At 40.0% G+C, this 26392-nt stretch overlaps 1 protein-coding gene across 4 annotated transcripts in view; it reads left to right on the forward strand.

The window, feature by feature from the left end:
- Positions 1-26392, forward strand: part of IL1RL2 (interleukin 1 receptor like 2) — a 48169-nt gene that overhangs the window by 8638 nt on the left and 13139 nt on the right. For 3 of the 4 annotated variants that reach the window (XR_003003155.1, XM_024744047.1, XM_024744049.1), the window contains exons 5-8: positions 7762-7921; positions 11410-11484; positions 22651-22780; positions 23555-23691. Coding sequence is in view for 3 of the 4 variants with exons in the window: in XM_024744047.1 (XP_024599815.1) it covers positions 7762-7921; positions 11410-11484; positions 22651-22780; positions 23555-23691 (502 nt within the window). In the remaining variant the exon portion in view is untranslated. The remainder of the gene's footprint in view (positions 1-7761; positions 7922-11409; positions 11485-22650; positions 22781-23554; positions 23692-26392) is intronic. The other variant, XM_024744048.1, reaches the window with a different exon arrangement.

The following is a 26392-nucleotide window of genomic DNA, read 5'->3' on the forward strand; positions in this document are numbered from 1 at the left end:
GCACTTGGCCCTGACTGATGTCTCCTTTTCATCTGTCACTGTCCCAGAGATACTGATGAACATGCAGATTAATACAAATCTATCACATAGACAGGGTGCATTTCACAGGTGTATTCTTATATACTTTTTGGTTCTGTTGATAATCTCCTCCTCGCCATGATGGCATATGATTTATTTTTGTATACAGCATTAGGAAGTGTTCTAATATCTTTCTTTTACATGTAGTTGTCGAGTTTTCCCAGCATCACTTATTGAAGAGGCTGTCTTTACTCCATTGTATATTCTTGCCTCCTTTGACAAAGATAAGGTAACCATATGTGCATGGGTTTATATCTGGGTTTTCTATCCTGTTCCATTGATCTATATTTCTGTTTTTGTGCCAGTACCATACTGTCTTGATTACTGTAGCTTTGTAGTATAGTCTGAAGCCAGGAAGCCTGATTCCTCCAGCTCCATTTTTCTTTCTCAAGATTGCTTTGGCTGTTCGGGGTCTTTTGTGTTTCATTACAAATTGTGAAATTTTTTGTTCCAGTTCTGTGAAAAATGCCATTGGTAGTTTGATAGGGATTGCACTGAATCTGTAGATTGCTTTGGGTAGTAGAGTCATTTTCACAATGTTGACTCTTCCAATCCAAGGACATGGTATATCTCTCCATCTGTCTGTATCATCTTTAATTTCTTTCATCAGTGTCTTATAGTTTCTGCATACAGGTCTCTTGTCTCCTTAGGTAGGTTTATTCCTAGGTGTTTTATTCTTTTTGTTGCAATGGTAAGTGCGAGTGTTTCCTACATTTCTCTTTAAGATTTTTCATCATTAATGTATAGGAATGCCAGAGATTTCTGTGCATTAATTTTGTATCCTGCAACTTTACCAAATTCATTGATTAGCTCTAGTAGTTTTCCAGTAGCATCTTTAGGATTCTCTATGTATAGTATCATGTCATCTGCAAACAGTGACAGTTGTACTTCTTTTTTGATTTAGATTCCTTTTATTTCTTTTTCTTCTCTGATTGCTGTGGTTAAAACTTCCAAAACTCTGTTGAATAATAGTGGTGAGAGTCAGCAACCTTGTCTTATTCCTGACCTTAGAGGAAATGGTTTCAGTTTTTCACCATTGAGAACGATGTTGGCTGTGGGTTTGTCATATATGGCCTTTATTATACTGAGATATGTTCCCTCTATGCCTACTTTCTGGAGAGTTTTTATTATAAATGGGTGTTGAATTTTGTCAAAAGTTTTTCCTGCATCTACTGAGATGATCATATGATTTTTATCCTTCAATTTGTTAATGTGGTGTATCACATTGATTGATTTGCATATATAGAAGAATCTTTGTATTCCTGGGATAGAACCCATTTGATCATGGTGTATGACCCTTTTAATGTGCTAGTATTTTGTTGAGGATTTTTGCATCTATGTTCATCAGTGATAGTGGCCTGTGGTTTTCTTTTGTGTGTGTGTGACCTCTTTGTTTGGTTTTGGTATCAGGGTGATGGTGGCCTCATAGAATGAGTTTGGGTATGTTCCTTCCTCTGCTGTATTTTGGAAGAGTTTGAGAAGGATAGGTGTTAGCTCTTCTCTAAATGTTTGATAGAGTTCTCCTGTGAAGCCATCTGGTCCAGAGCTTTTGTTTGTTGGAAGATTTTTAATCACAGTTTTAATTTTAGTGCTGTGATTGGTCTGTTCATATTTTCTATTTCTTCCTGGTTCAGTCTCGGAAAGCTGTGCTTTTCTAAGAATTTGTCCATTTCTTCCCGGTTGTCCATTTTACTAGCATATAGTTGCTTGTAGTAATCTTTCAGGATCCTTTGTATTTCTGCAGTATCAGTTGTTACTTATCCTTTTTCATTTCTAATTCTATTGACTTGAGTCTTCTCCCTTTTTTTCTTGATGAGTCTGGCTAATGGTTTATCAATTTTGTTCATCTTCTCAAAGAACCAGATTTTAGTTTTATTGATCTTTGCAACTGTTTCCTTCATTTCTTTTTCATTTATTTCTGATCTGATCTTTATGATTTCTTTCCTTCTGCTAACCTTGGGTAGTTTTTGTTCTTCTTTCTCTGACTGCTTTAGGTGTAATGTTAGGTTGTTTATTTGAGATTTTTCTTGTTTCTTGAGGTAGGATTGTAGTGCTATAAACTTCCCTTTTGGAACTGCTTTTGCTGCATCCCATAGGTTTTCGGTCATCATGTTTTCATTGTCTTTTGTTTCTAGGTATTTTTTGATGTCCTCTTTGATTTCTTCAGTGATCTCTTAGTTATTTAGTAGTGTCTTGTTTAGCTTCCATGTGTTTGTATTTTTTACAGTTTTTTTCCTGTAATTTATATCTAGTCTCATAGCACTGTGGTCGGAAAAGATGCTTGATACGATTTCAATTTTCTTAAATTTACCACAGCTTGATTTGTGACCCAAGATATGATCTCTCCTGGAGAATGTTCCATGAGCACTGGAGAAGAAAGTGTATTCTGTTGTTTTTGGATGGAATGTCCTATAAATATCAATTAAGTCCATCTTGTTTAATGTGTCATTTAAAGCTGTGTTTCCTTATATATTTTCATTTTGCATGATGTGTCCATTGGTGTAAGTGAGGTGTTAAAGTCCCCTACTATTTTTGTGTTACTGTCGACTTCCCCTTTTATGGCTGTTAGCATTTGTCTTATGTATTGAGGTGCTTCTGTGTTGGGTGCATAAATATTTACAATTGTTGTATCTTCTTCTTGTATTGATCCCTTGATCATTATGTAGTGTCCTTATTTGTCTCTTGTAATAGTCTTTATTTTAATGTCTATTTTGTCTGATATGAGAATTGCTACTCCAGCTTTCTTTTGATTTCCATTTGCATGGAATATCTTTTTCCATCCCCTCACTTTCAGTCTGTATGTGTCCCTAGGTCTGAAGTGGGTCTCTTTTAGAGAGGATATATATGGGTCTTATTTTTGTATCTATTCAGACTGTATGTCTTTTGGTTGGAGCACCTAATCCATTTACACTTAAGGTAATTATTAGTGTGTGTGTTCTTATTACCATTTTCTTAATTGTTCTTGGTTTGTTTTTGTAGGTCTTTCCCTTCTCTTGTGTTTCCCGCCTAGAGAAGTTCCTTTAGCATTTGTTGTAAAGCTGGTTTGGTGGTGTTGAATTCTCTTCACTTTTGCTTGTCTGTAAAGGTTTTGTTTTCTCCATCAAATCTGATTGAGATTCTTGCTGGTTAGAGTAATCTTGGTTGTAAATTTTTCCCTTTCATCATTTTAAATATGTCTGCCACCCCCTTCTGGTTGCAGAGTTTCTGCTGAAAGATCAGCTATTAACCTTATGGGAATTCCCACCACAGCGGCTCAGGCCTGACACCAGGCCGGAGCAGCAGGACCCTGTCAGCCACACAGCTCAGAAGAAAAGTGAGACAAAAAGGAAGAAAATAATAAATAAGTAAAAAAATTATTTAAATAAAAAAACTAAAAAAAATAATAATAAAGGAGAGAGCCACCAAACCAATAAACAAGTCCACCAGTGATAACAAGGGCCAAAAACTAAACTAAGATAAACATAAAAATCAGAAACAAATCATTCACAGATAGTAAAACTCAAGTTTACAGTTGCTCCCAAAGTCCACTCCCTCAATTTTGGGATGACTCGTTGTCTATTCAGGTATTCCACAGAGGCAGGTACATCAAGTTGATTGTGGAGATTTAATCCGCTGCTCCTGTGGCTGGACAGAGAAATTTCCCTTTCTCTTCTTTGTTCGCACAGCTCCTAGGGTTCAGCTTTGATCTTGGCCCCATCTCTGCGTGTAGGTCACCTTCAGGCATCTGTTCCCGCCCAGACAGGACTGAGTTAAAGCAGCAGCTGATTAGGGAGCTCTTGCTCACATAGACCAGGGGGGAGGGAGGGGTAAGGTATATAATTGGAATGCGGGGCGAGCCTGCAGCGGCAGAGGCCAGCATAACACTGCAACAGCCTGAGTCACACCATGTGTTCTCCTGGGGTACTTGTCCCTGGATCACGGAACTCTGGCAGTGGCAGGCTACACAGGCTCCCTGGGGGGGGCAGTGGTGGTGTGGATAGTGACCTGTGCTTGCACACAGGATTGTTGGTGGCTGCAGCAGCAGCCTTAGCATCTCATGTCCATCTCTGGTGTCCATGCTGATAGCCGTGGCTTGTGCCCGTCTCTGGAGCTTGTTTAGGCAGTGCTCTGCCTTCTGTGGGCAGCGGAGAAGGAATCCCCTTTCCTCAAACACCCCAAAACAATGGTCTCTCACCTCTTAGGCAGTTCCAGACTTTTTCCTGACCTCCCTCCCGGCTAGCTGTGGTGCACTAGCTGCCTTTAGGCTGTATCCACGCAGCCAACCCCAGTCCTCTCCCTGGGATCTGACCTGCGAAGCTAGAGCCTCAGCTCCCAGCCCCCACCCACCCCGGCAGGTGGACAGACAAGGCTCTCAGGCTGGTGGGTGCTGGTTGGCACCAGTCCTCTGTGTAGGAATCTCTCTGCTTTGCCCTCTGCACCCCTATTGCTGTGCTCTCCTCCGTGGCTCCGAAGCTTTCCCCCTCCGCCACCCCCCGTCTCCACCAGTGAAGGGGCTTCCTAGTGTGTGGAAACTTTTCCTCCTTCACAGCTCCCTCTCCAAGGGGCAGGTCCCGTCCCTATTCTTTTGTCTCTGTTTTTTCTTTTCTCTTTTACCCTACCCAAGCATGTGGGGATTTTCTTGCCTTTTTGGAAGTCTGAGGTCTTCTGCCAGCGTTCAGTAGTTGTTCTGTAGGAGTTGTTCCACATGTAGGTGTATTTTTGATGTATTTGTGGGGAGGAAGGTGATTTCCATGTCTTACTCCTCCACCACCTGGAAGGTCCCCCCCAGAATGGTATATTTTTATTTTTAAGAATTTAGAGACAGAGTAGTTCTGGATAATGACAAAATCTGGCTTGTGGCAGGGAGAATTGAAGACTCATAGGAGTAGAGGTGGTCCTTGAGATTGGAGGTGTTCCAGAGGAGAAAGTTCAGGTGTTAGAACATCCATGCTCATAGACTCTGAAGTATCCACATTTGGAAAAACAGGAATGTCTCCTTTTTTTCTTCAATTCCAAATTACTCCTCGATACAATGGTTTCTGCCCTACCACCATACTGGATCTATAGTTGCTGAGTTACTACTGGCTTCCCAGCTGCTAAATCTAACATTCATTTCCAATCCTGATCCTGATTTTGATCTCTTGTGGTGTCCATTGCTGCTGGACGTGCCCATGAGCTGAGAGCTTCATCTTCTCTCCCTTCTGAAACTTATTCATTCTTTATCTCCCCACTCCCTGGCTTTTCCTTAGTAATCATTACTGTGTTCTCATTCTCTGGGTTTGGGTCTTAGATTTTAGGGGTTCCCAGTTTCAGCCATGGTCGTCTTCAGTTCTTGCTTTGATTGCATTCAGGTGGAAGGCTCATAGGACCATTGCACACAGATGGCTCCCAACTCTCCTTTCTCCCATCTCCAGATACTTCATCCAACAACCTAACATACATTCCATGTAGACATTCCCATCACACAACTCACCAGATTCACCATGTCTAGAGCCACTTTTTAATCTTAACCTCAAATCTGATCATTCTTCTGTATTTTCTTTGCATTCCATCTCCTATCTAAGGACACTTTTGCATCCCTAAGCTGGGACCATACCGGTCCTGTTCCCTCTCCATAGTCCAGATTTGTCACTAAGGCTGTGAATTAGAACTGCTTAAAATCACTGTTTTTTGTTCCCTTCTGGTTATCCCCAGTGTACTGCCTTAGTTCATGTTCTATTCAGCCTTAGTGTGTGGAAATAATTTCCTAAATTGTTCCCTAGTCGTTAGGATTGCCCCCATTTTAATCCTTTCCCACAGAGCAACCAGACAGATTGTGCTCCAAGGCAAATATGCACACCTTGGTCCCTTGCACAGACAGCTTCAGATGCTCCTCCCCTTTTCATGGTTTTCTATGATTGGGCTCCTGACTCCCTCACCAGTTTCATCTTCATCACTCTCCTATGACCACTACAGCTTAGCCAGGATGCTCTCATCTATTTTGTACCTGTGAACCATTGTACATGCTGGGTCAGAATTGTTCTTCTTGGTGCTAGAAAGACACAAATTTTCAAATGTAGACTGCTAATATTACTAATTAAAATCTTATTAGTGAGATATCACCACTCACTTTTAACTAAAAGTCAAAGCCTTCTGAGAATTAAAACTCTAAAATAATGCAGCGGATTACAATAGAGACAGTTCTCGTTACTGAAAAAGGACAGAATGGCTCTTCAGCTGTCCAGGGTAAACTTTAATATGATTAAATATTTGTATGTCTTGAATGAGTCAATCAGAAAGGGGACTGATCAAGATCAGAGCATAGAAACAGAGTCCCAGAGATTGCGCCCACGCAAGCCCCACCCAGGAACGAGGTTTCCATAATCCAAACACTCACACTTTTTGTTTGTCCCTATTCTAAAGAAGGCAACATCACTCATATTATCAGCATCTGACTCTTACTAGTAATTCCCATTCTACTCGGTAAGCAATTTTCTGATTATAATTTGGTTTCCCCTATAGAGTGTTTACAGAAAAAATAATATAAGACTTCTAGAAAGTTATTGTTCACATGATAAATAAATAAACAAATGTTCATTTTGGCATTATTGAGTTTCACCTTCCACGATGGAAGCATTCACACTGTTCCAATGGTGGAGAGTGAATTCTGACCATGGTTGACTCAGTGAGGAGAGAGCTCAAAACTGGAGCGATTACATCTTTATATAATGAGGGGTTGTATGTTTGTCTTCTCTATTATAAGGATTGTGAGCTCTGAGGGACATCATCTTATTCCTGCATGACCAGGGCCTCTCACAATGCTAGCAAAGAGCAAGAAAAATATTTGAGTGAATAAATGGACTCAATTATCCCAGATGTTATTTTGTAGATTGGCACTTCCTGAAGAAATGGGAAAAGGTTTGAGAAAGAGTTCAGGAGTGGGCCTCTGAGATGGAAAAAATGATTCACATGAGAATGTGAGCTTATGACAGGACAGATGAATGGTGAGGCTTGCCCTCTGGGTGGAAACTGAGGAGAACAATGAGAAAGGCCTTCCTGAGACTAACCAGCCTTCAAGTTGGTTTTGTGTGAGGCTGTTTCCTTGTTGATGCAGAGGAAGCCTGGGTGACTTAAGAAGTGACGTGATATCTGCTCCCCTTAACCTTGCCACGCACTTTGACTATTGCTCAGGCCACCAGATAGAAGGTTGGTGAAGAGTTATTTTGGACCTCGGCAAATCCAACCCCTGATAGGTGGAGAAGGTGTGATTGGACCTGTAACACAGAGGTCACAGTCCTTATTCACCTGGGCTTGCAGTCTTGCAAAGGAGCTTGGTGCCATTAGACGGTGGTCCATTGAGCGACGTGGAGGACCTTCCTGCCTGTTCACATCCTCCTACCAAACTCCTTTATGGACTAGGTCCAATCCTTCTCCATAAAGTCTTCCTTCCAGCCTTCATAGGCTTCTCTCCTCTCAACTCCCAGTAGACCTCATATTTATAGCTCTCACTGTAACCTGTAGAATATCCTTTATCAGTTTTCTGGGGAGATATGTATATATCTTATATAAATATACATATGTCTTTAATTAGATTGTAAATTACCTAAGGTCTAGAGATCACATAGGTTTCTTGTCTCCCCATGGTTCATAGAATGGTGCTAACTAGGAATGTAACTGATACCCCAAAATACTCTTTGAAATGAAAAATATATTTTTTAAATTTAGGACTGTAAAGAGATTGAAGGAGAACGATTTATTTCTCGGAGAAAAAGGCTTTTAGTGAAGAATGTCTCGACAGGGGATGGAGGGAACTATGCGTGTCAAGCCACACTCACATACGCAAAGAAGCGGCACACTGTTTTAAATAGCATTTCTGTGAACATCAGTAAGTGCAATCGTACCCACCACCTTGACTGCCCCTCGGCTTTGCATGAGAGGTTGGCTTTGGGCAGAAGGGGTTCCCGATCTTGATTTTCCTGAGGGTTAGCAGTCCCTCAAACATGTCATTATTAGAATCAGAAGGTAGGAGGCGTGGGGCAAAAGGGCATGGGCTGTTTAGTTTTCTCATCTGAAAAAAAGGAAGACTAAAATTCTTGGTTTATTCATGAAAATTAAATGAGATCATGTCTATGGAGTAGCACCCAGGGTGCCTGGCGAAGTATAGGTATTCAGTAAAGGGCGGACATGAATACCTCAATGATCTTATGCTCTAGTCTTACACTGGTGGCTGAGGGAATTCTTTATAAGATGGAATTTCAAAGGCAAAATGAAGAATACCTTAAGAGATCATTGAGTCCAATAATCTTTATTTTATGTCATTGCAATAAATGTTTATTTATTATCTGTTATATGCCCAAAATTGTTAAAACCTATAATTAAAAAATTTAAAAAATTCTTTCTTGTATTGAGAAGCTCTCAGCCTGGTTGTAGTGGTGCTAGAAATGTAAATGGATCATCTTAACATTATGTGGTAAGGAGAGTGTTATAAACAGTGTCCAGGGGAGCAGGAAAAAAATCAGAAGTAGCTGCATAGGTGGCAAGTAAATAAATGGTCTTGGAAGCTTTCCAAGAGGAAATGTCTTCTCAGCTGAATTTTGAAGGACAAGCAGGGTTTACAGAAGTAAAGAAGAGGGAAGAGGGGCAGAGAGAAATGTCTAAGGCAAAGCATGGAAGTGTCTACCATGATAGTTTATGTTGGATCTAAAAGTAATTTTGTTAGAGCATAAAAAACTGTGAGCTGAGGAGTGGTGGGAACTGCAGTCATGGAGTTAAACAGGGGAAAGGTCAAGGGGGCTGATTATACGCAGGTTTTACCATGAAGCGCTGAAGAGCCCTTGGATGAGTGTAAATGCAGAGCCACGAGGCTGCATTTGTGATGGATGAGATCAGTCCTAAGATGGTTTGAGCAGGAGTTGAAGGGGGTCTTGAGGCCTGGAGACCACTTAGGAGGCTGCTGCAACATCTGGATGTAACCATGTGAACTTCGCTGTAAGTGGTAGGAGATTCTTCTTCAGGCAGTAATTTAGTGACCCTTTACTGAGTGCCCATCAAGGTCAGGTCCTATGCTGGGCAGGGAGAACATGATGGTGAGGCAAACAGCCATGACCGCTGCTTGGATGGAGCTTTGAAGTCTGAGTAGAAAGGAAAATATGATATCATACAGACAAGGATCTGTTGAGAAGGAAGTGGGTCAGGGAAAGCTTCCCAATAATAGTGATGCTGATGGTCAGGAAGCATTAACTGCTTAAACGAGTGAGGTTTTTTCTAGACTGAGGGGGCAGCCAAAGTGAAGGCCCTACAACAAGTCAGACCATGGTATGTCTGAAGGATGGGAAGTAGGTAGGTTGGTGGGATGGTGCTGAATAAGGGAGATCACAGTAGGTAAAGAGGTTGGAGAAGCAGTCAGGGGCCAACCTTAGGTAGGAATGTTCAGTCCAGTGTGGGAAGCATGGATTTTCTCCTAAGAACAATGGGAAGCAGCCAGAGCAGTTGAGAGCAGGAGAGTAGCATGGTGTAACATGTTTCTGAGAGCTCACTGTGCACAGAACGATCCCTATAGATAAGAATGGCAGTTAGGAGGCAGGTGCAGAAATGCAGGTGAGACATCAGCTAGGCACAGGTGGATGGACTCCAGGCATTCTAGGAGGTAAAATCCACAGGTCTTGGTGTCAGATTGAATGTGGGGTGAGAGATATGGCAAGATCCAGGAAGCTAGGCCTTTTGGATGGTAATACGATTCAAGGAAAAAAGATAACTCTGGAGGAAAACTGGATTTAAGAGTGAGATCATGAGTTTGGTCATGCGTGAGCTGAGTACTTGGTGACTTGAGATGTCAAGTAGGTCATGGCCTATATGGGTCTGGAGCTTAGAGTTACACCTTTTTGCAAAGTCATTGAACTTCAGACGGTAATTGAAGAGGTGGATGTGAATGAGAGTGCCTAGGGAAAGAGTCGAGAGTAGAAAATAGGGTTTAGGTGTCAAGAAAGAGGCACAGACTGAGAAATGCTAAGAGGTAAAATGAGTTTGGCTGGGTGGTGATCATATGAAGAGGGTGGGAGGAAAGCTGTTACTTAGAATGACATCTAGATTTTCCATGTGTGTGATTGAGTGGGAGATGGTATATCGACTGGCTGGTGATGACTTCTGTTTGGGACATACAGTAAGTCCCCTGCATAAGAACAAGTTCCATCCCAAGAGCATGTCTGTAGGTCCAACAAAGTTAGCTTAGGTACCCAACTAACACAATCGGCTATATAGTACCGTACTGTAATAGGTTTATAATAATTTTCACAAAGATAATACATAAAAAAGAAACACACAAAATAAAGAAAACATTTTTAATCTTACAGTACAGTACCTTGAAAAGTACAGTAGTCCAGTACGAGAGCTGGCATCCAGGGGCTGGCATCGAGTGAGCAGGAAAGTACCAGCTACATCACCGCTGCTTTTACACTTGCTTCTGGACATCCTGGGCTTGAAATAAAGATACTCTACTTTATACAGTACTGTAGAGTAAAGTACACAAAAGCACAACCACTTGTAGAGGTTGCACACATGTGACAATGTATGCCAGACACATGAACTAACTTATGTGGACACGCAAACGCAAGTTAGCATCTTTGAAAGTTCACAACTTGAAGGTTTGTATGCAGAGGACTTACTGTACTGAATTTGAATAGTTTCTAGAATGTGCAAATATTATTGCCACCATAAAGGACATACGGTTTTGCATTTTTATAGCTTCCCTCTTATAACTTTTTCACCTCGCACCCCAAATGGAGAGGAGAAATGTGGGATCCAGAGGGTGATTGCTAAATATTGGTAGACAAATGGGGGAGGGAAGGTGTGGAGAAAGACAAAGGGGTGGGGAGTCAATACAAGGAAGGCAGTTATAAAGTGGGGGGGGAGGGATGAAAAAGCTGAAGAATAAGGAAGGTCTGCGAAGAATATGGAATAGCAGGGTTGGAGGATGGAGGAGTGGAACTGAGGACAGACCATTAGGGTCACTGTTTCTTTCTGTCTAGGACCCAGGCCAGAGCTTTGCTTATCACCACTGCTTAAGACGTGTACTGAATGACTAGGCAATGAGAAGTTATTACACAATCTCATCAGTTTATATTTATGTCGAATATATAATGATGATGTGAACTCTCTTGGTAGCCCAGCTTTTAGATTTTCCCCTTAGCAATTCAATTATTTCTGGTTGAAAAATATGCACTTATGGAGTGATACTTTGTCACATCATGGGTATTGTTTTTTCTTGACCAACGTTTATTGAAGGTCTGCTCAGTACCAGGTTTTCTTTATGTTATTACTGCATTCAAGTAGTTGGGAATGTCTCTAATACAATTTCATGTGGGTATGATTTCTTAGCAGAAAAAGTGGGAAATGGAAGAAGAATCCCTAAGATCATTTATCCAAAAAATAATTCAATTGAAGTAAAACTTGGTGAGTAAACTTATTGAAGCCACTGAAATCCTAAGGGCAGGAATCAGTAAGTCCACACATCCTTGTGAATGTTTTTGAATTTCAGGAATGAAGACAAATCCCACACAGGTGTATCCAGTTTCCAGCTTTTGATATACCTGAGTTCATCAGGAGAGGTATCAAAATAAAAAATCACAGAGCAGAAGGCTGGGGAGGTTGTGCTGTGAAAGGTCTGGCTGCAATCACTATGGGTCTGAAAGATTATTGTAAATCTGTTCACACAAAGACAAGTCCTTCCTGAAAGACATGATATGTAATATCAAACTACTATTAAGTAATGTTGATCAAGAGTCCTGGGTTATATTATCTCACACTAGGAAGGATATGAAAGGAGTAGGGGGAGTTATCATGTTATTTTCCTTATTTTCCATAGGAAGGGATCAATAAACACTGCCTCAGTTTGTGATCTAAGTGGAGAAAAAGGGACTCATAATTTTTTTAAATTTAAAGGTAATCACTAGTAAGGTAAAAATGTGTTGAGTACCTTCTAAAGAAAAAATAAATTAAACAAAGTTTTTATTAAAAGACAGATGCTCGGGACTTCCCTGGTGGTGCAGTGGTTAAGAATCCTCCTGCCAATGCAGGGGACACAGGTTCAATCCATGGTCTGGGAAGATCCCACATGCCATGGGGCAACTAAGCCCATGTGCCACATCTACTGAGCCTGAGCTCTAGAGCCTGTGAGCCACACCTGCTGAGCCCACGCTATACAACTACTGAAGCCCACCCGCCTAGAGCCCATGCTCCACAACAAGAGAAGTCACTGCAATGAGAAGCCCGTGCACCGCAACAAAAAGTAGCCCCCACTCGCCGCAACTAGAGAAAGCCCGCATGCAGCAACAAAGAGGCAATGCAACCAAAAAATAAAAAAATTAAAAAAAGAAAAGGCAGATGTTCAGGTTGAGTCAAATATTAAAATCCAATTATATGCTCTCCTCAAAATAGATCTAAAATACATGTCCTAGAAGATTAAAAATCAGTGCCTAAGCAAGATATGCATAAGATTTGCATACAATAGCAATACAAAGAAATCAGATTCACAATATTAATCTTTCAATCTGATAATATATCTTTCAATGCAAAAAATTAAATGACAAATTGAATCATTTTATACTAATAAAAATTATCCTTCCCCAAATAAAAATGTTTATGTGTCAAATAACCATGCATCAAAATAAAATATATAAAGCTAAACTCTCAGAAGTACAAGAACAATACAACAAGACAGTACAATAGTTTCAGATATAGTGGGAGGTTTTAACATACTCTGGCTTTGACAAATTTGCTAGTCAAATAAGGATCTAAAATACTCTAGTAATATATTAAGAATAATGTATTTAATGGATGGCACTCATAAACATCTATGAAAAACTCAGAGACCCAAAAGAAATTATACAGACCACGTGGTATAATCCCCATGTAGGTAATCTAGAAATTTACAGCTGAAGTCAAAACAATGATAAACCCAACAAAAAATAAATCCACTAATTAAAAAAAATAAGCAACAAAAAATTTAGCTTCTAAGTATTTACTTTCTTGGTTAGATTAAGCCAAAGCCATTGGTACAGAATATTTAGAAAATGATGGCAGAGAGAATATATCAAATTTCATGGAATGTGACCAATGGTGAGTTCTAAACAAGCATGTATCTTTAAATATCATTATGATTAATAATAAGTGTAGAAAACATTAAAATCCATCATCTAACCATTTAACTCTATAAAAAAGAGCAACTAAACAACTCCATGGAAGGAAATAAAAAAGATAGGCATAAAAAATTATAAAGTTATTATAAGGAAAACAACCAACAAATAGAATTGATAAATTCCAAAGTTGGTTCTGGGATAGAAGGGTTGGGGCGGGGGTGGGGTGGAATAGAAAAAGAAGATAGAGGAAGCTCCAGCAAATCTAATCCCCCCAATGCAGAGAAACTCAAACATTAAAGACAGAAATGAGAAAGCTTACAAAGCAACGCATGGAAAAGAGATGAAATCTACTCAATACTTAAGAGACTCTGGACCCACATTTTTCAAGGAGGGTTCTTTAGTTCTTCTGAATTTTCAAAGAAATAATAATGCCCATAATAAAAGATAGTTGTCTACATATCACTCACCATGTGAATACCCTAGTGGATTTCATAAACACCTAGAAAGGATAAACATACCTGTTATTAACTCTCTTAATTAATGTTGTTCCCCTCTCCTGTCTTTGAAAATTCTAGCCATTGTGTTTAGATAATTAGAAAGGAAATATAAGCCATGAGAGAGGAAGATAATCATATAACTATTAAATAAATTTAAAATCTTCCCACAAACAAAATTCCAGATTCAGTTGATTTTACTGGTGAATTCTACAAAACATTTAATAAAGAGATAACATCAATTTTCAACAAATTGTTTCAGAGAGCAGTAAAAGAGGAAATAGTCCTTATCTCATTTTATAAGGTCAGGAAAACCTTGACACCCAAACCCAACAAGGACATTATTAATTTTTTTTAAATTTATTTTTGGTTGTATTGGGTCTTCATTGCTGTGCACAGGCTTTCTCTAGTTGCAGCGAGCTGGGGCTACTCTTCACAGTGGTGCATGGGCTTCTCACTGCGGTGGCTTCTCTAGTTGTGGAGCATGAGCTCTAGGCATGCAGGGTTCAGTAGCTGTAGCGCACAGGCTCAGTAGTTGTGGCTTATGGGCTGTAGAACGCAGGCTCAGTAGTTGTGGTGCATGGGCTTAGTTTCTCTGTGGCATGTGGGATCTTCCTGGACCAGGGGTTGAACCTGTGTCCCCTGCATTGGCAGGTGGATTCTCAACCACTGCACTACCTGGGAAGTCCAGGACATTATTACAAAGGAAAATTTCAGGCCAACTCTCATTCATAAACACAGATGAAAAATGTAAAGCAAATTTATTTTAACAACATACATAAAGGACTAAATTGGGGTTATACAGAGCAATACGAAGTTGTTTCATATTAGATAATTCACTCTTTTATTTTGCATAAACAAACTAAAGGAGAAAAATAATACGCTTACCTTATAGATACAGAAAAGTCATTTAGAAAACTTGAACTAGGAATTCATTATTTTAAAAAAAACCAACTCTTTTATTAAGAATAGAAGGGAATGTCCTTAATCTGATTTTTAAAAATGTATTTTATTTTACCCTAAAATTTATTTTTATTTATTTATTTTTTAAACATCTTTATTGGGGTATAATTGCTTTACAATGGTGTGTTAGTTTCTGCTTTATAACAAAGTGAATCAGTTATACATATACATATGTTCCCATATGTCTTCCCTCTTGCGTCTCCCTCCCTCCCACTCTCCCCATCCCACCCCTCCAGGCTGTCACAAAGCACCGAGCTAATATCCCTGTGCCTTGCGCCTGCTTCCCCCTAGCTATCTACCTTACTACGTTTGTTAGTGTGTATATGTCCATGACTCTCTCTCGCCCTGTCAAAGCTCACCCTTCCCCCTCCCCATATCCTCAAGTCCGTTCTCCAGTAGGTCTGCGTCTTTATTCCTGTCTTACCCCTAGGTTCTTCATGACATTTTTTTCCCCTTAAATTCCATATACATGTGTTAGCATACGGTATTTGTCTTTTTCTTTCTGACTTACTTCACTCTGTATGACAGACTCTAGGTCTATCCACCTCATTACAAATAGCTCAATTTCATTTCTTTTTAAGGCTGAGTAATATTCCATTGTATATATGTGCCACATCTATACCCACTATGCAGCACACCACTGCCAGGCTCCTGTGATCCAGGGTCAACTTCCCCAGGAGAACACACGGCGCACCTCAGGCTGGTGCAACGTCACACTGCCCTCTGCCACTGCAGGCACTCCCAGCATCCCATTTGTGACTACCATACCCTACCCTCTCCCGGGCCTGAGTGAACAAGAGAGCCCTAATCAGCCACTGCTTTAATCCTGTCCTGTCTTGGCGGGGAACAGATGCCTGAAGGTGACTTACACGCAGAGGCGGGGCCAAAACCAAAGCTGAACCCCAGGAGCTGTGTGAACAAAGAAGAGAAAGGAAAGGAAATCTCACTGTGCAGCCTCAGAAGCAGTGGACTAAATCCCCACAATCAGCTTGGTAAACCCTGCATGTGTGGAACACCTGAATAGACAATGAGTGTTTCCAAAATTGAGGCGGGGGACATTGGGGGCAACTGTGGACTCAGGGTTTGCTTTCTGCATTTGATTTGTTTTTGGTTTTATGTTTACCTTAGTTTAGTTTTTAGTGTTTGTTTTCATCTGTGGGTTTGTTTATTGGTTTGGTTGCTCTTTTCCTTTTTTTTTTTTTCTCTTTTTCTGAGTGTCTGTGTGTATGTTTCTTTGTGTGATTTTGTCTGTTTAGTTTTGCTCTTACTGTTTGTCTTGGGGTTCTGTCTGTTTGGGTTTTTTTTTTTTTCTTTTTGTGAATGTGTGTGTGTGTGTGTGTGTGTGTATGTATGTTTCTGTGATTTTGCCTGTTTAGTTTTGCTTTTATCATTTGTTTTGGGGTTCTGTCTGTTCTTTTTTTTTTTTAACCTTCCTTTTATTCTGTGCTGTGAAGCTAGCAGGGTCTTGGCGCTCTGGCTGGGTGTTGGGCCTGGACCTCCAAGTTGGGAGAGCTGTGTCCAGGATGTTGGACAACCAGAGACCACCCGGCCCCATGTAATATTAATTGGTGAGAGCTCTCGTCTCAACACTAAAACCAAGCTCCATCCAATGGCCAGCAAGCCCCAGTGCTGGACATCCCATGCCAAACAACTAGCAAGACAGGAACATAACCCCACCCATTAGCAGACAGGCTGCCGAAAGTCATACTAAATTCACAGACCACCCAAAACACACCACTGGACACGGCCCTGCCCACCAGAAAGAGAAGATTCAGCCCACCCACTAGAACACAGACACAAATCCCCCCCACAAGGAAGCCTACACAAGCCACTGAACCAACCTAACCCACCAGAAACAAGAGGAGCTACGAACCTGCAGGCTGTGAAAAGGAGACCCCAAACACAGTAAGTTAAGCAAAGTGAGAAGACAGAGAAATATGCAGCAGATGAAGGAGCAAGGTAAAAACCCAAATATATGACCAAATATATGAAGAGGAAATAAGCAGTCTACTGGAAAAAGAATTCAGAGTAATGATGGTAAAGATGATCCAAAATCTCAGAAATAGAATGGAGAACATACAAGAAATGTTTAACAAGGAATTAGAAGAACTAAAGAGCAAACAAGTAATGATGAACAACAAAATAAATGAAATTAAAAATAGAAGGAATCAATAGAAGAATAACTAAGGCAAAAGAACGGATAAGTGACCTGGAAGACAGAATAGTGGCAATAACTTCTGCAGAGCTGAATAAAGAAAAAAGAATTGAGGACAGTCTCAGAGACCTCTGAGCCAACATTAAACACACCAACATTCGAATTATAAGGGTCCCAGAAGAAGAGAAAAAGAAAGGGTCTGAGAAAATATTTGAAGAGATTATTGAAAACTTCCCTAATATGGGAAAGAAATAGTCAATCAAGTCCAGGAAGCACAGAGAGTCCCATACAGGATAAACCCAAGGAGAAACATGCCAAGACACATATTAATCAAACTATCAAAAATTATATACAAAGAAAAAATATTAAAAGCAGCAAGGGAAAAGCAACAAATAACATACAAGGGAATCCCCATAAGGTTAATAGCTGATCTTTCAGCAGGACTCTGCAAGCCAGAAGGGGGTGGCAGGACACATTCAAAGTGATAAAATGGGAAAATCTACAACCAAGATTACCCAGCAAGGATCTTATTCAGATTCAATGGAGAAATTAAAACCTTTACAGACAAGCAAAAGTTAAGAGAACTCAGCACCACCAAACCAGCTTTACAACAAATGGTAAAGGAACTTCTCTAGGAGGGAAGCACAGAGAAGGAAAAGACCTACAAAAAGAAACCCAAAACAATTAAGAAAATCGTCATAGGAAAATACATATAAATACTTACCTTAAATGTAAATGGCTTATATGCTCCAACCAAAAGACACAGACTATCTGCATGGATACAAAAACAAGACCCTTATATATGCTGTCTACAAGAGACCAACTTCAGACCTAGGGACACATACAGACTGAAAGTGAGGGGATGGAAAAAGGTATTCCATGCAAATGGAAATCAAGAGAAGGATGAAGTAGCAATACTCATATAAGAAAAAATAGACTTTAAAATAAAGACTATTACAAGAGACAAAGAAGGACATTACATAATGATCAAGGGATCTATCCAAGAAAAATATATAACAATTGTAAATATTTATGCACCCAACATAGGAGCACCTCAATACATAAGACAAATGCTAACAGACATAAAAGGGGAAATCGACAGTAACACAATAATAGTAGGGGACTTTAACACCCCACTTACACCAATGGACAGATCATCCAAAATGAAAATAAATAAAGAAATACAACTTTAATGCACATTAGACCAGATGGACTTAATTGATATTTCTAGGACCTTCCATCCAAAAACAACAGAATACACTTTCTTCTCAATTGCTCATGGCACATTCTTCAGGATAGATCATATCTTAGGTCCCAAATCAAGCCTTGGTAAACTTAAGAAAATTGAAATACTATTAAGTATCTTTTCCGACCACAATGCTACGAGACTAGATCAATTACAGGAAAAAAACTCTAAAAAATACAAACACATGGAGGCTAAACAAGACACTACTAAATAACTAAGAGATCACTGAAGAAATCAAAGAGGACATCAAAAAATACCTAGAAAAAAATGACAGTGAAAACACGACGACAGAATACCTATGGGATGCAGCAAAAGCAGTTCTAAGAGGGAAGTTTATAGCAATACAATCCTACCTCAAGAAACAGGAAAAGATCTCAAATAAACAACCTAACATTACACCTAAAGCAATTAGAGAAAGAAGAACAAAAAAACCCCAACGTTAGCAGAATGAAAGAAATCATAAAGATCAGATCAGAAATAAATGAAAAGAAATGAAGAAAACAATAACAAACATCAATAAAACTAAAAGCTGGTTCTTTGAGAATATAAACAAAATTGATAAACCATTACCCAGACTCATCAAGAAAAAAGGGAGAAGATTGAAATCAATAGCATTAGAAATGAAAAAAAAGTAACATCTGACACTGAAGAAATACAAAGGATCATGCTACTACAAGCAACTATATGTTAATAAAAGGGACAACCTGGAAGAAGTGGACAAATTCTTAGAAAAGTACAACATTCCAAGACTGAACCAGGAAGAAATAGAAAAAATGAACAGACCAATCACAAGCACTGAAATTGAAACTGTGATTAAAAATCTTCCAACAAACAAAAGCCCGGACCAGATGGCTTCAAAGGTGAATTCTATCAAACATTTAGAGAAGAGCTAACACCCATTCTTCTCAAACTCTTCCAAAAAATTGCAGAGGAAGAAACACTCCCAAACTCATTCTACAAGGCCACCATCACACTGATAACAAAACCAGACAAAGATGTCACAAAAAAGAAAACTACAGGCCAATATCACTGATGAACATAGATGCAAAAATCCTCAATAAAATACAAGCAAACAGAATCCAACAGCACATTAAAAGGATCATACACCATGGCCAAGTGTGGTTTATCCCAGAAATGCAAGGATTTGCAATATATGCAAATCAATCAATGTGATACACCATATTAACAAATTGAAGGATAAAAACCATGTGATAATCTCAACAGCTGCAGAAAAAGCTTATGACAAAATTCAACACCCATTTATGATAAAATCTCTCCAGTAAGTGGACATAGAGGGAACCTACCTCAACATAATAAAGGCCATATATGACAAACCCACAGCCAACATTGTTCTCAATGGTGAAAAACTGAAACCATTTCCTCCAAGATCAGGAACGAGACAAGGATGTCCACTCTCACCACTATTATTCAACATAGTTTTGGAAGTTTTAGCCACAGCAATCAGAGAAGAAAAAGAAATAAAAGGAATACAGATTGGAAAAGAAGAATTAAAGCTGTCACTGTTTGCAGATGACATGATACTATACATAGAGAATCCTAAAGATGCTACCAGAAAACTACTAGAGCTAATCAGTGAATTTGGTAAATTTGCAGTATAAAAAATTAATGCACAGAAATCTCTTGCATTCCTATACACTAAAAATGAAAAATCTTAAAGAGAAATTAAGGAAACACTCCCAATCACCACTTCAACCAAAAGCATAAAATACCCAGGAATAAACCTACCTAAGGAGACAAAAGGTTTGTATGCAGAAAACTAAAACACTGATGAAAAAAATTAAAGACAATACAAACAGGTGGAGAGATATACCGTGTTCTTGGATTGGAAGAATTAATATTTGGAAAATGACTGTATTACCCTAAGCAATCTACAGATTTAGTGTAATCCCTCTCAAACTACCAATGGCATTTTTCACGGAAATAGAAAAAAATTTTTTTTCACAGTTTGTATGAAAACAAAGAGACCCCAAGTAGCCAAAGCAATCTGGAGAAAGAAAAATGGAGTGGGAGGAATCAGGCTCCCTGACTTCAGACTATACTACAAAGCTACAGTAATCAAGACAGTATGGTACTGACACAAAAACAGAAAGATAGATCAATGGAACAGGATAGAAAGCCCAGAGATAAACCCACACACATATGGTCACCTTATCTTTGATAAAGGAGGGAAGAGTATACAATGGAGAAAATACAGCCTCTTCAGTAAGTGGTGCTGGGAAAACTGGATGGCTACATGTAAAAGAATGAAATTAGAATACTTCCTAACACCATACACAAAAATAAACTCAAAATGGATTAAAGACCTAAATGTAAGGCCAGGTACTATAAAACTCTTAGAGGAAAACATGGGCAGAACATTCTATGATGTAAATCACAGCAAGATCCTTTTTGACCTTCCCCCTAGAGTAATGGAAATTTAAAAAAATAATAATAATAAATGGGACCTAATGAAACTTAAAAGGTTTGCACAGCAAAGGGAACCATAAACAAGATGAAATGACAACCCTCAAAATGGGAGAAAATATTTGCAAACAAAGCAATTGACAAAGGATTAATCTCCAAAATATACAAGGAGCTCATGCAGCTCAATATCAAAAAATCAAACAACCCAATACAAGAATGGACAGAAGACCTAAACAGACATTTCTCCAAAGAAGATATGCAGATTGTCAACAATCACATGAAAGGATGCTCAACATCACTAATCATCAGAGAAAGGCAAATCAAAACCACAATGAGGTATCACCTCACACCGGTCAGAATGGCCATCAACAAAAATTCTACAAACAATAAATGCTGGAGAGGGTGTGGAGAAAAGGGAAACCTCCTGCACTGTTGGTGGGAATGTAAATTGATACAGCCACTATGGAGAACAGTATGGAGGTTCCTTAGAAAACTAAAAATAGAATTACCATATGATCCAGCAATCCCACTACTGGGCATATACCCTGAGAAAACCATAATTCAAAACGATACATGCACCAAATGTTCGCTGCATTTACAATAGCCAGGACATGGAAGCCACCTAAGTGTCCATCGACAGATGAATGGATAAAGAAGATGTGGCACATATATACAATAAAATATTACTCAGGCATAAAAAGAAATGAAATTGAGTTATTTGTAGTGAGGTAGATGGACCTAGAGTCTGTCACACAGAGTGAAGTAAGTCAGATAAAGAAAAACAAATACGGTGTGCTAACACATATATACGGAATCCAAAACAAAAACGGTTCTGATGAACCTAGGGTCAGGACAGGAATAAAGATGCCGACATAGAGAATGGACTTGAGGACACAGGGAGGGGGAAGGGTTAGCTGGGAAGAAGTGAGAGTGGCATGGACATATATAAACTACAAAATGTAAACTAGATAGCTAGTGGGAAGCAGCGGCATAGCACAGGGAGATCAGCTCGGTGCTTTGTGACCACCTAGAGGGGTGGGATAGGGAGGGTGGGAGGGAGGGAGATGCAAGAGGGAGGAGATATGGGGATATATGTATATGTATAGCTGATTCACTTTGTTATAAAGCAGAAACTAACAGAACAGTGTAAAGCAATTATACTCCAATAAAGATGTAAAAAAAAAAAAAAAGAACTAGTATGGTCCATTGTCTGTATGGACTATGGTGACAGCATGGGTGTCATGCAACAGCATGGGTGAGCATCACCAACTAAACATCGATCATTGGATGCCAGGGTTCAGGCATGAGTAGGAAGTGATAAAATATAAAACAAGGACAACAAGTGGGCGGCTTCTGGCGTTTTGGCAATATAGTATTTTCTTGATGAGGTGAAGGTGATATGGGTATTTGATTTTTAATAATTCAGTAACTTTACACTTATACTCTATACTTTTTACCATAACTGTGTTATATTTTACAAATTAAAAAAAATACCACCTAGAGTAAAGAAACTTAAAGTAGACTGTTAGAAGTACAGTAATTTTTTTACATGTAGTAAATAGATCGAATTTATTAGGCTTTGGGGGCAAAATAAGATGAAATGTAAATTTATTTAATATGATTTTTGAATGCGTGTGGAGGCAGGATAAAGAGAAGAGGGAAAGGGTAGGGGCCACAAATGCTAAAGTAGAAATATCACTGGATTCGGAATTAGGAAACCAGAGTCACATCTCGTTCCTTCCTCTAAGGTGTGACCTTGGGCAAAGCACTTGATCTGTCTGGACCTCAGTGTTCTCATCTATAAGATGGGGATAATAGCTCTGCCCCTTTTCTGCCTTGTTGGAGTGTCTGAAAGATAAGAAGACTGAATGAGGATACGTGTGTGAAATACTTTGTAAACTTTGCTAAGTTTACTGAGAGTAGAAGCACTATGTGTGCCCCTGATATTGTGGGGAAATTGGTCTCAAGCTGGTGACGTTTGACAGCTTATTCCTGTCTCTGTACAATAGGCATCCCGGAAGATCATGTGTCCTTGTCATCTCCATCCAGGGAGAGAATAATGTACAGTAGATGAACATTGACCTCAGGGGGACATTTTTGATAATTGAAATATATTCAGGGCTCAGAAGCAAGGTGCCTTTGTTAAGCAGGTCACTTTGGTAGTGTTTTCATTGTGTGTTTATGAATTTGCTTGCACAGGCTCCACCCTCATCGTGGACTGCAATATAACAGACACATGGGGTAACACAAACCTGCGCTGCTGGAGGGTCAATAATACATTGGTCGATGTTTACTACAAGGAATCTAAACGAATTCAAGAAGGAATCGAGTAAGTGTTTTGCTTTTCTGGCTTCCCTAAAACCTAGCAAGAATTTCTCCATCTAAATGATTTTGATGCTGGTACTGCTTTATTTGAGGTGGCTTTCACTGTCTCTCCCCTCACTCCTTTTGGTTGTAGCTTTCAAAGCCCTTTTCAGTACTGTGGGGTCAAGCCTCTGGTTCAGAGAAGATGCTCATGTTATTAATCCTGCTTGGATCATAGAGAGAGGAGGCAAAACAACAAAGTATGGCTTCAAGCAGCAAGATCGGTTTCTCTCCGCTACTCCTTTCAATGAGTCTCATCCCTATTTAGGAAGGCCATGGGCCTTCAAGCCTTAAATAGCAAAATGGCCACAACCCAGGGATTCTTGGGAGAGACGATGCATGACCGTTAGCTAACGGAGTGGCGTAAACCCAGTTTATGGTGGTTTAAGTGGAGTGGTATGAAACGAGACTGATGAAGCCAAAAGGCAGAAGAACTTGTGTTGGGCTTTGCAGTGGATGTAGGTTAGGATGAGTGGAGAGGGATAGGGGAAGGCCCCTTTGGGCTGAGGATGGTGTCTCTCATTAAAAGGACTGCACTTCTGCATCGCCGTCCAGAAGAAAATGCAGATTTGGTGCTACACAATCCATCACCTCATTGAGCCAGCAGGGTATATTTAGGGTGCAATGATGGCCCCAAGTGTTCTCCAGGAAAGAACTTTATTCTCCAGACAAAAGGTTATAAAATATGTTGGTTAAATACAACTCATGTACGTATTAATGACTGGCTCTTCTTTCATAGAAACCACACTGTTTCTCAAGGACAAGTGTTTTACACAGTGAACATAACCTTCTTAGAAGTGAAAATGGAAGATTATGGCCACCCTTTCACATGCCATGCTGGAGTGTCTGCAGCTTATGTTATACTAAAACTCCCAGGTAATACTCTAGTGGGATGCACTCTGCTCAGAGCGTTACAGGTGATGGCAAGGAAACACGAATGAAAGAGGAGTGACTTTAAATGTTTGGTGTGAGGCAGCAGAGTGGTATTAAATAGGGAAACTCAATATGAAATCTAGATAAAAGCTGATACCCTGTCTGATCATGTTCTTGGGGTCAGGCTGTGGCTTCACTACAGTGTCATTAGAAAGCTCCCTATTAATATGCATTGAGACTTTATGCATCGGACCTCTAGAAAACAGAAGTCTTCCTTTGTTAAACCTGCTTGCTCAACGTTTATAATCATGTACTCGTGATTTTCAGCTTTTAGGTTGTTTATTATAAACCATGTGATGTAAAAATAAAGTGCTAATGTATATTTTTATCATGTAACTTTGTAAAATTATCTGTAGAGGCTGAATTCTGATATTGGAGCAGGAAGGCTTCCAATTCCACGTGCGTACACAGATTGTACACTTAACACTGTACAGAGTGTGTTGATTATCCATTGGAGGTGATGGAACCAGAGAGTAAATAGTGAAGGATGAGATCATAATCTCGAGAAAAACTTTCAATTCTTAAATGTATCGGGAAAGGTCATAGGAAGTCATTTGGGATCACTTTCCCCCAATCAGTCATGTGCATCCCATCTCCCTCTATGGCGCATCTGGGTGATTCTTGAGATTCTATCCTCAGAGCCGCTCTTTTCTATACACTCCTCTCTGATACTATCCCTTTTCCTCATGGTTTCAACTGTCATCCCTGTGTGTGTGAAAACGAATTCCACATCTCCAATGACATTTTCCCTTCCCATGTGGCACCTCTGCATTTCCAACTGCTTACTGGACAGATTTTGAACTTTCTGTAAAGAGAGTTACATAGTAGGTTTTCTTTGATGTGTTGCTTCTCTTAGGTTTATGGGGTTCACTGAGGCAACGGCGATGTAGCGTGTAGCAGAAGTTCATTCATTTTCAGTGCTGAATCCTGTTCCATTGAATAACTAGGTTATAGTGTATCCATTATACTGTAACTATGTGGTCATTTGAGTTGTTTCCAGTTTGGGACTGTTAACAAATCATGATGCTATGGAAATTCTTGTGTGTTGGTCCTGGTGCTGATGTAGAAGCATTCCTTTGTGATACATCATTAGGAGTAAAATCGCTGGAGAGAGTGCCTCAGGGTCCACACCAGAGAAAAGAGGGGAACCTGATTGTGGGAAGCCTTGAGAATTGCACAAGACCTGAAGTGGTTATAACTGAAATCTGCCCCAACCTAGACTGAGGAAGACCAGTGTCAATTTCTATGTCAATACTGCCTTATAGGTAATAACCACGTGGAAGCGCTGTGTTCAGAAGGATTCTGAGGCAAAGTCCAGGCTCAGAGCGACTAATGATGTTATCAGTTAACACCGGCTGATCGTCCAGGAGAGGGGACATGTCCTTAATCTCCTCTGTTTTAGGTTAGTTAGGAAACCTACGCTTACAAAATTCATCTTTGTTCCAATCAACACTTATTTCATATCTCACATGCCATGTATGTTTGGATATGTGCACTCTGTTTTGTTTTCCCTAAATTCTTAGGAACAAACCCTCTTAAATCCAAGCCTCTTGGGCTTCCGTGGTGGCGCAGTGGTTGAGAGTCTGCCTGCCGATGCAGGGGACGCGGGTTTGTGCCCCGGTCCGGGAAGATCCCACATGCCTCAGAGCGGCTGGGCCCGTGAGCCGTGGCCGCTGAGCCTGCGCGTCCGGAGCCTGTGCTCCGCAACGGGAGAGGCCACCACAGTGAGAGGCCCGCGTACCGCAAAAAAAAAAAAAATCCAAGCCTCTTGTTGGTTTCCTTGGGACCTGAAGTAAGGTTACAACTTCTCCATTGGACTTCCTGATTTTTGTTGAAGACATCTTCAGATGTGAATCATATTTGGATTATCGGAAGCAGGCTCTTCTCTAGAGAGTTGTTTGGGTTGGGTGTGCTCTTCTATGAATTTCCTTTAATCACTTGTTCTCAGCTACCATCTCAGTTTAAGGCTGGTGGTAGCCATGTGGACCCAAAAGGTAAATACCCCCTTAAATAGGGCCTTCAATAGGACACCTGATGTCTCAACAGAGAGTTTTCCACTTATTTCAGTTTCAAAGCCAATACTTCCTTTGAACTTATTCATTAACTTCCTGTTTGGAATTTCATTGTCTTTTAGCTCAATTATAGAGCAGAGGGTATCCACACTCCTGAATGCAGTGAATGGTGAACCCAAGAATTTCAGGCCAACACTTCTGTTTACTTACCAGAGGCTTTTTGAATCTCATAAATATTGTGGCCATGGTCTTTTTATCATGACCATTTGTAATGCCAAGATCCCTGATGTGTACAGTAAATGTCCCCAGACACAGGTCTTCCTGAGGGGAGAGGTAGCACTGTTGCTCCAAGAGCTGGTAAAAAGCATAGAAGCGGGAGGTGGCAGTGGGGAGGAGGTGATTCCATCCAACAGATAGAAGCTAGAGGTTCAAACACACGGTCAGGACCAACTGGGCACCCGCGTGCAGAGCAGATCCACTTGGCTATGCTGGGACTTAATCAACGGATTAATTTTGGAGACACAGAGTGTGCTTTTAGTTATTGTGCTTTATTATGCCATGTATTTGAAGACGTACAAGCGCGCATAGAGATTTCTTTGCAAAATGTTTGCAACGTGGTGTGGCCCAGGGCA

This window comes from Neophocaena asiaeorientalis, unplaced genomic scaffold (assembly GCF_003031525.2).
Source record: "Neophocaena asiaeorientalis asiaeorientalis breed wild unplaced genomic scaffold, Neophocaena_asiaeorientalis_V1.1 scaffold114, whole genome shotgun sequence".
Classification (NCBI taxonomy): Eukaryota; Metazoa; Chordata; class Mammalia; order Artiodactyla; family Phocoenidae; genus Neophocaena; species Neophocaena asiaeorientalis.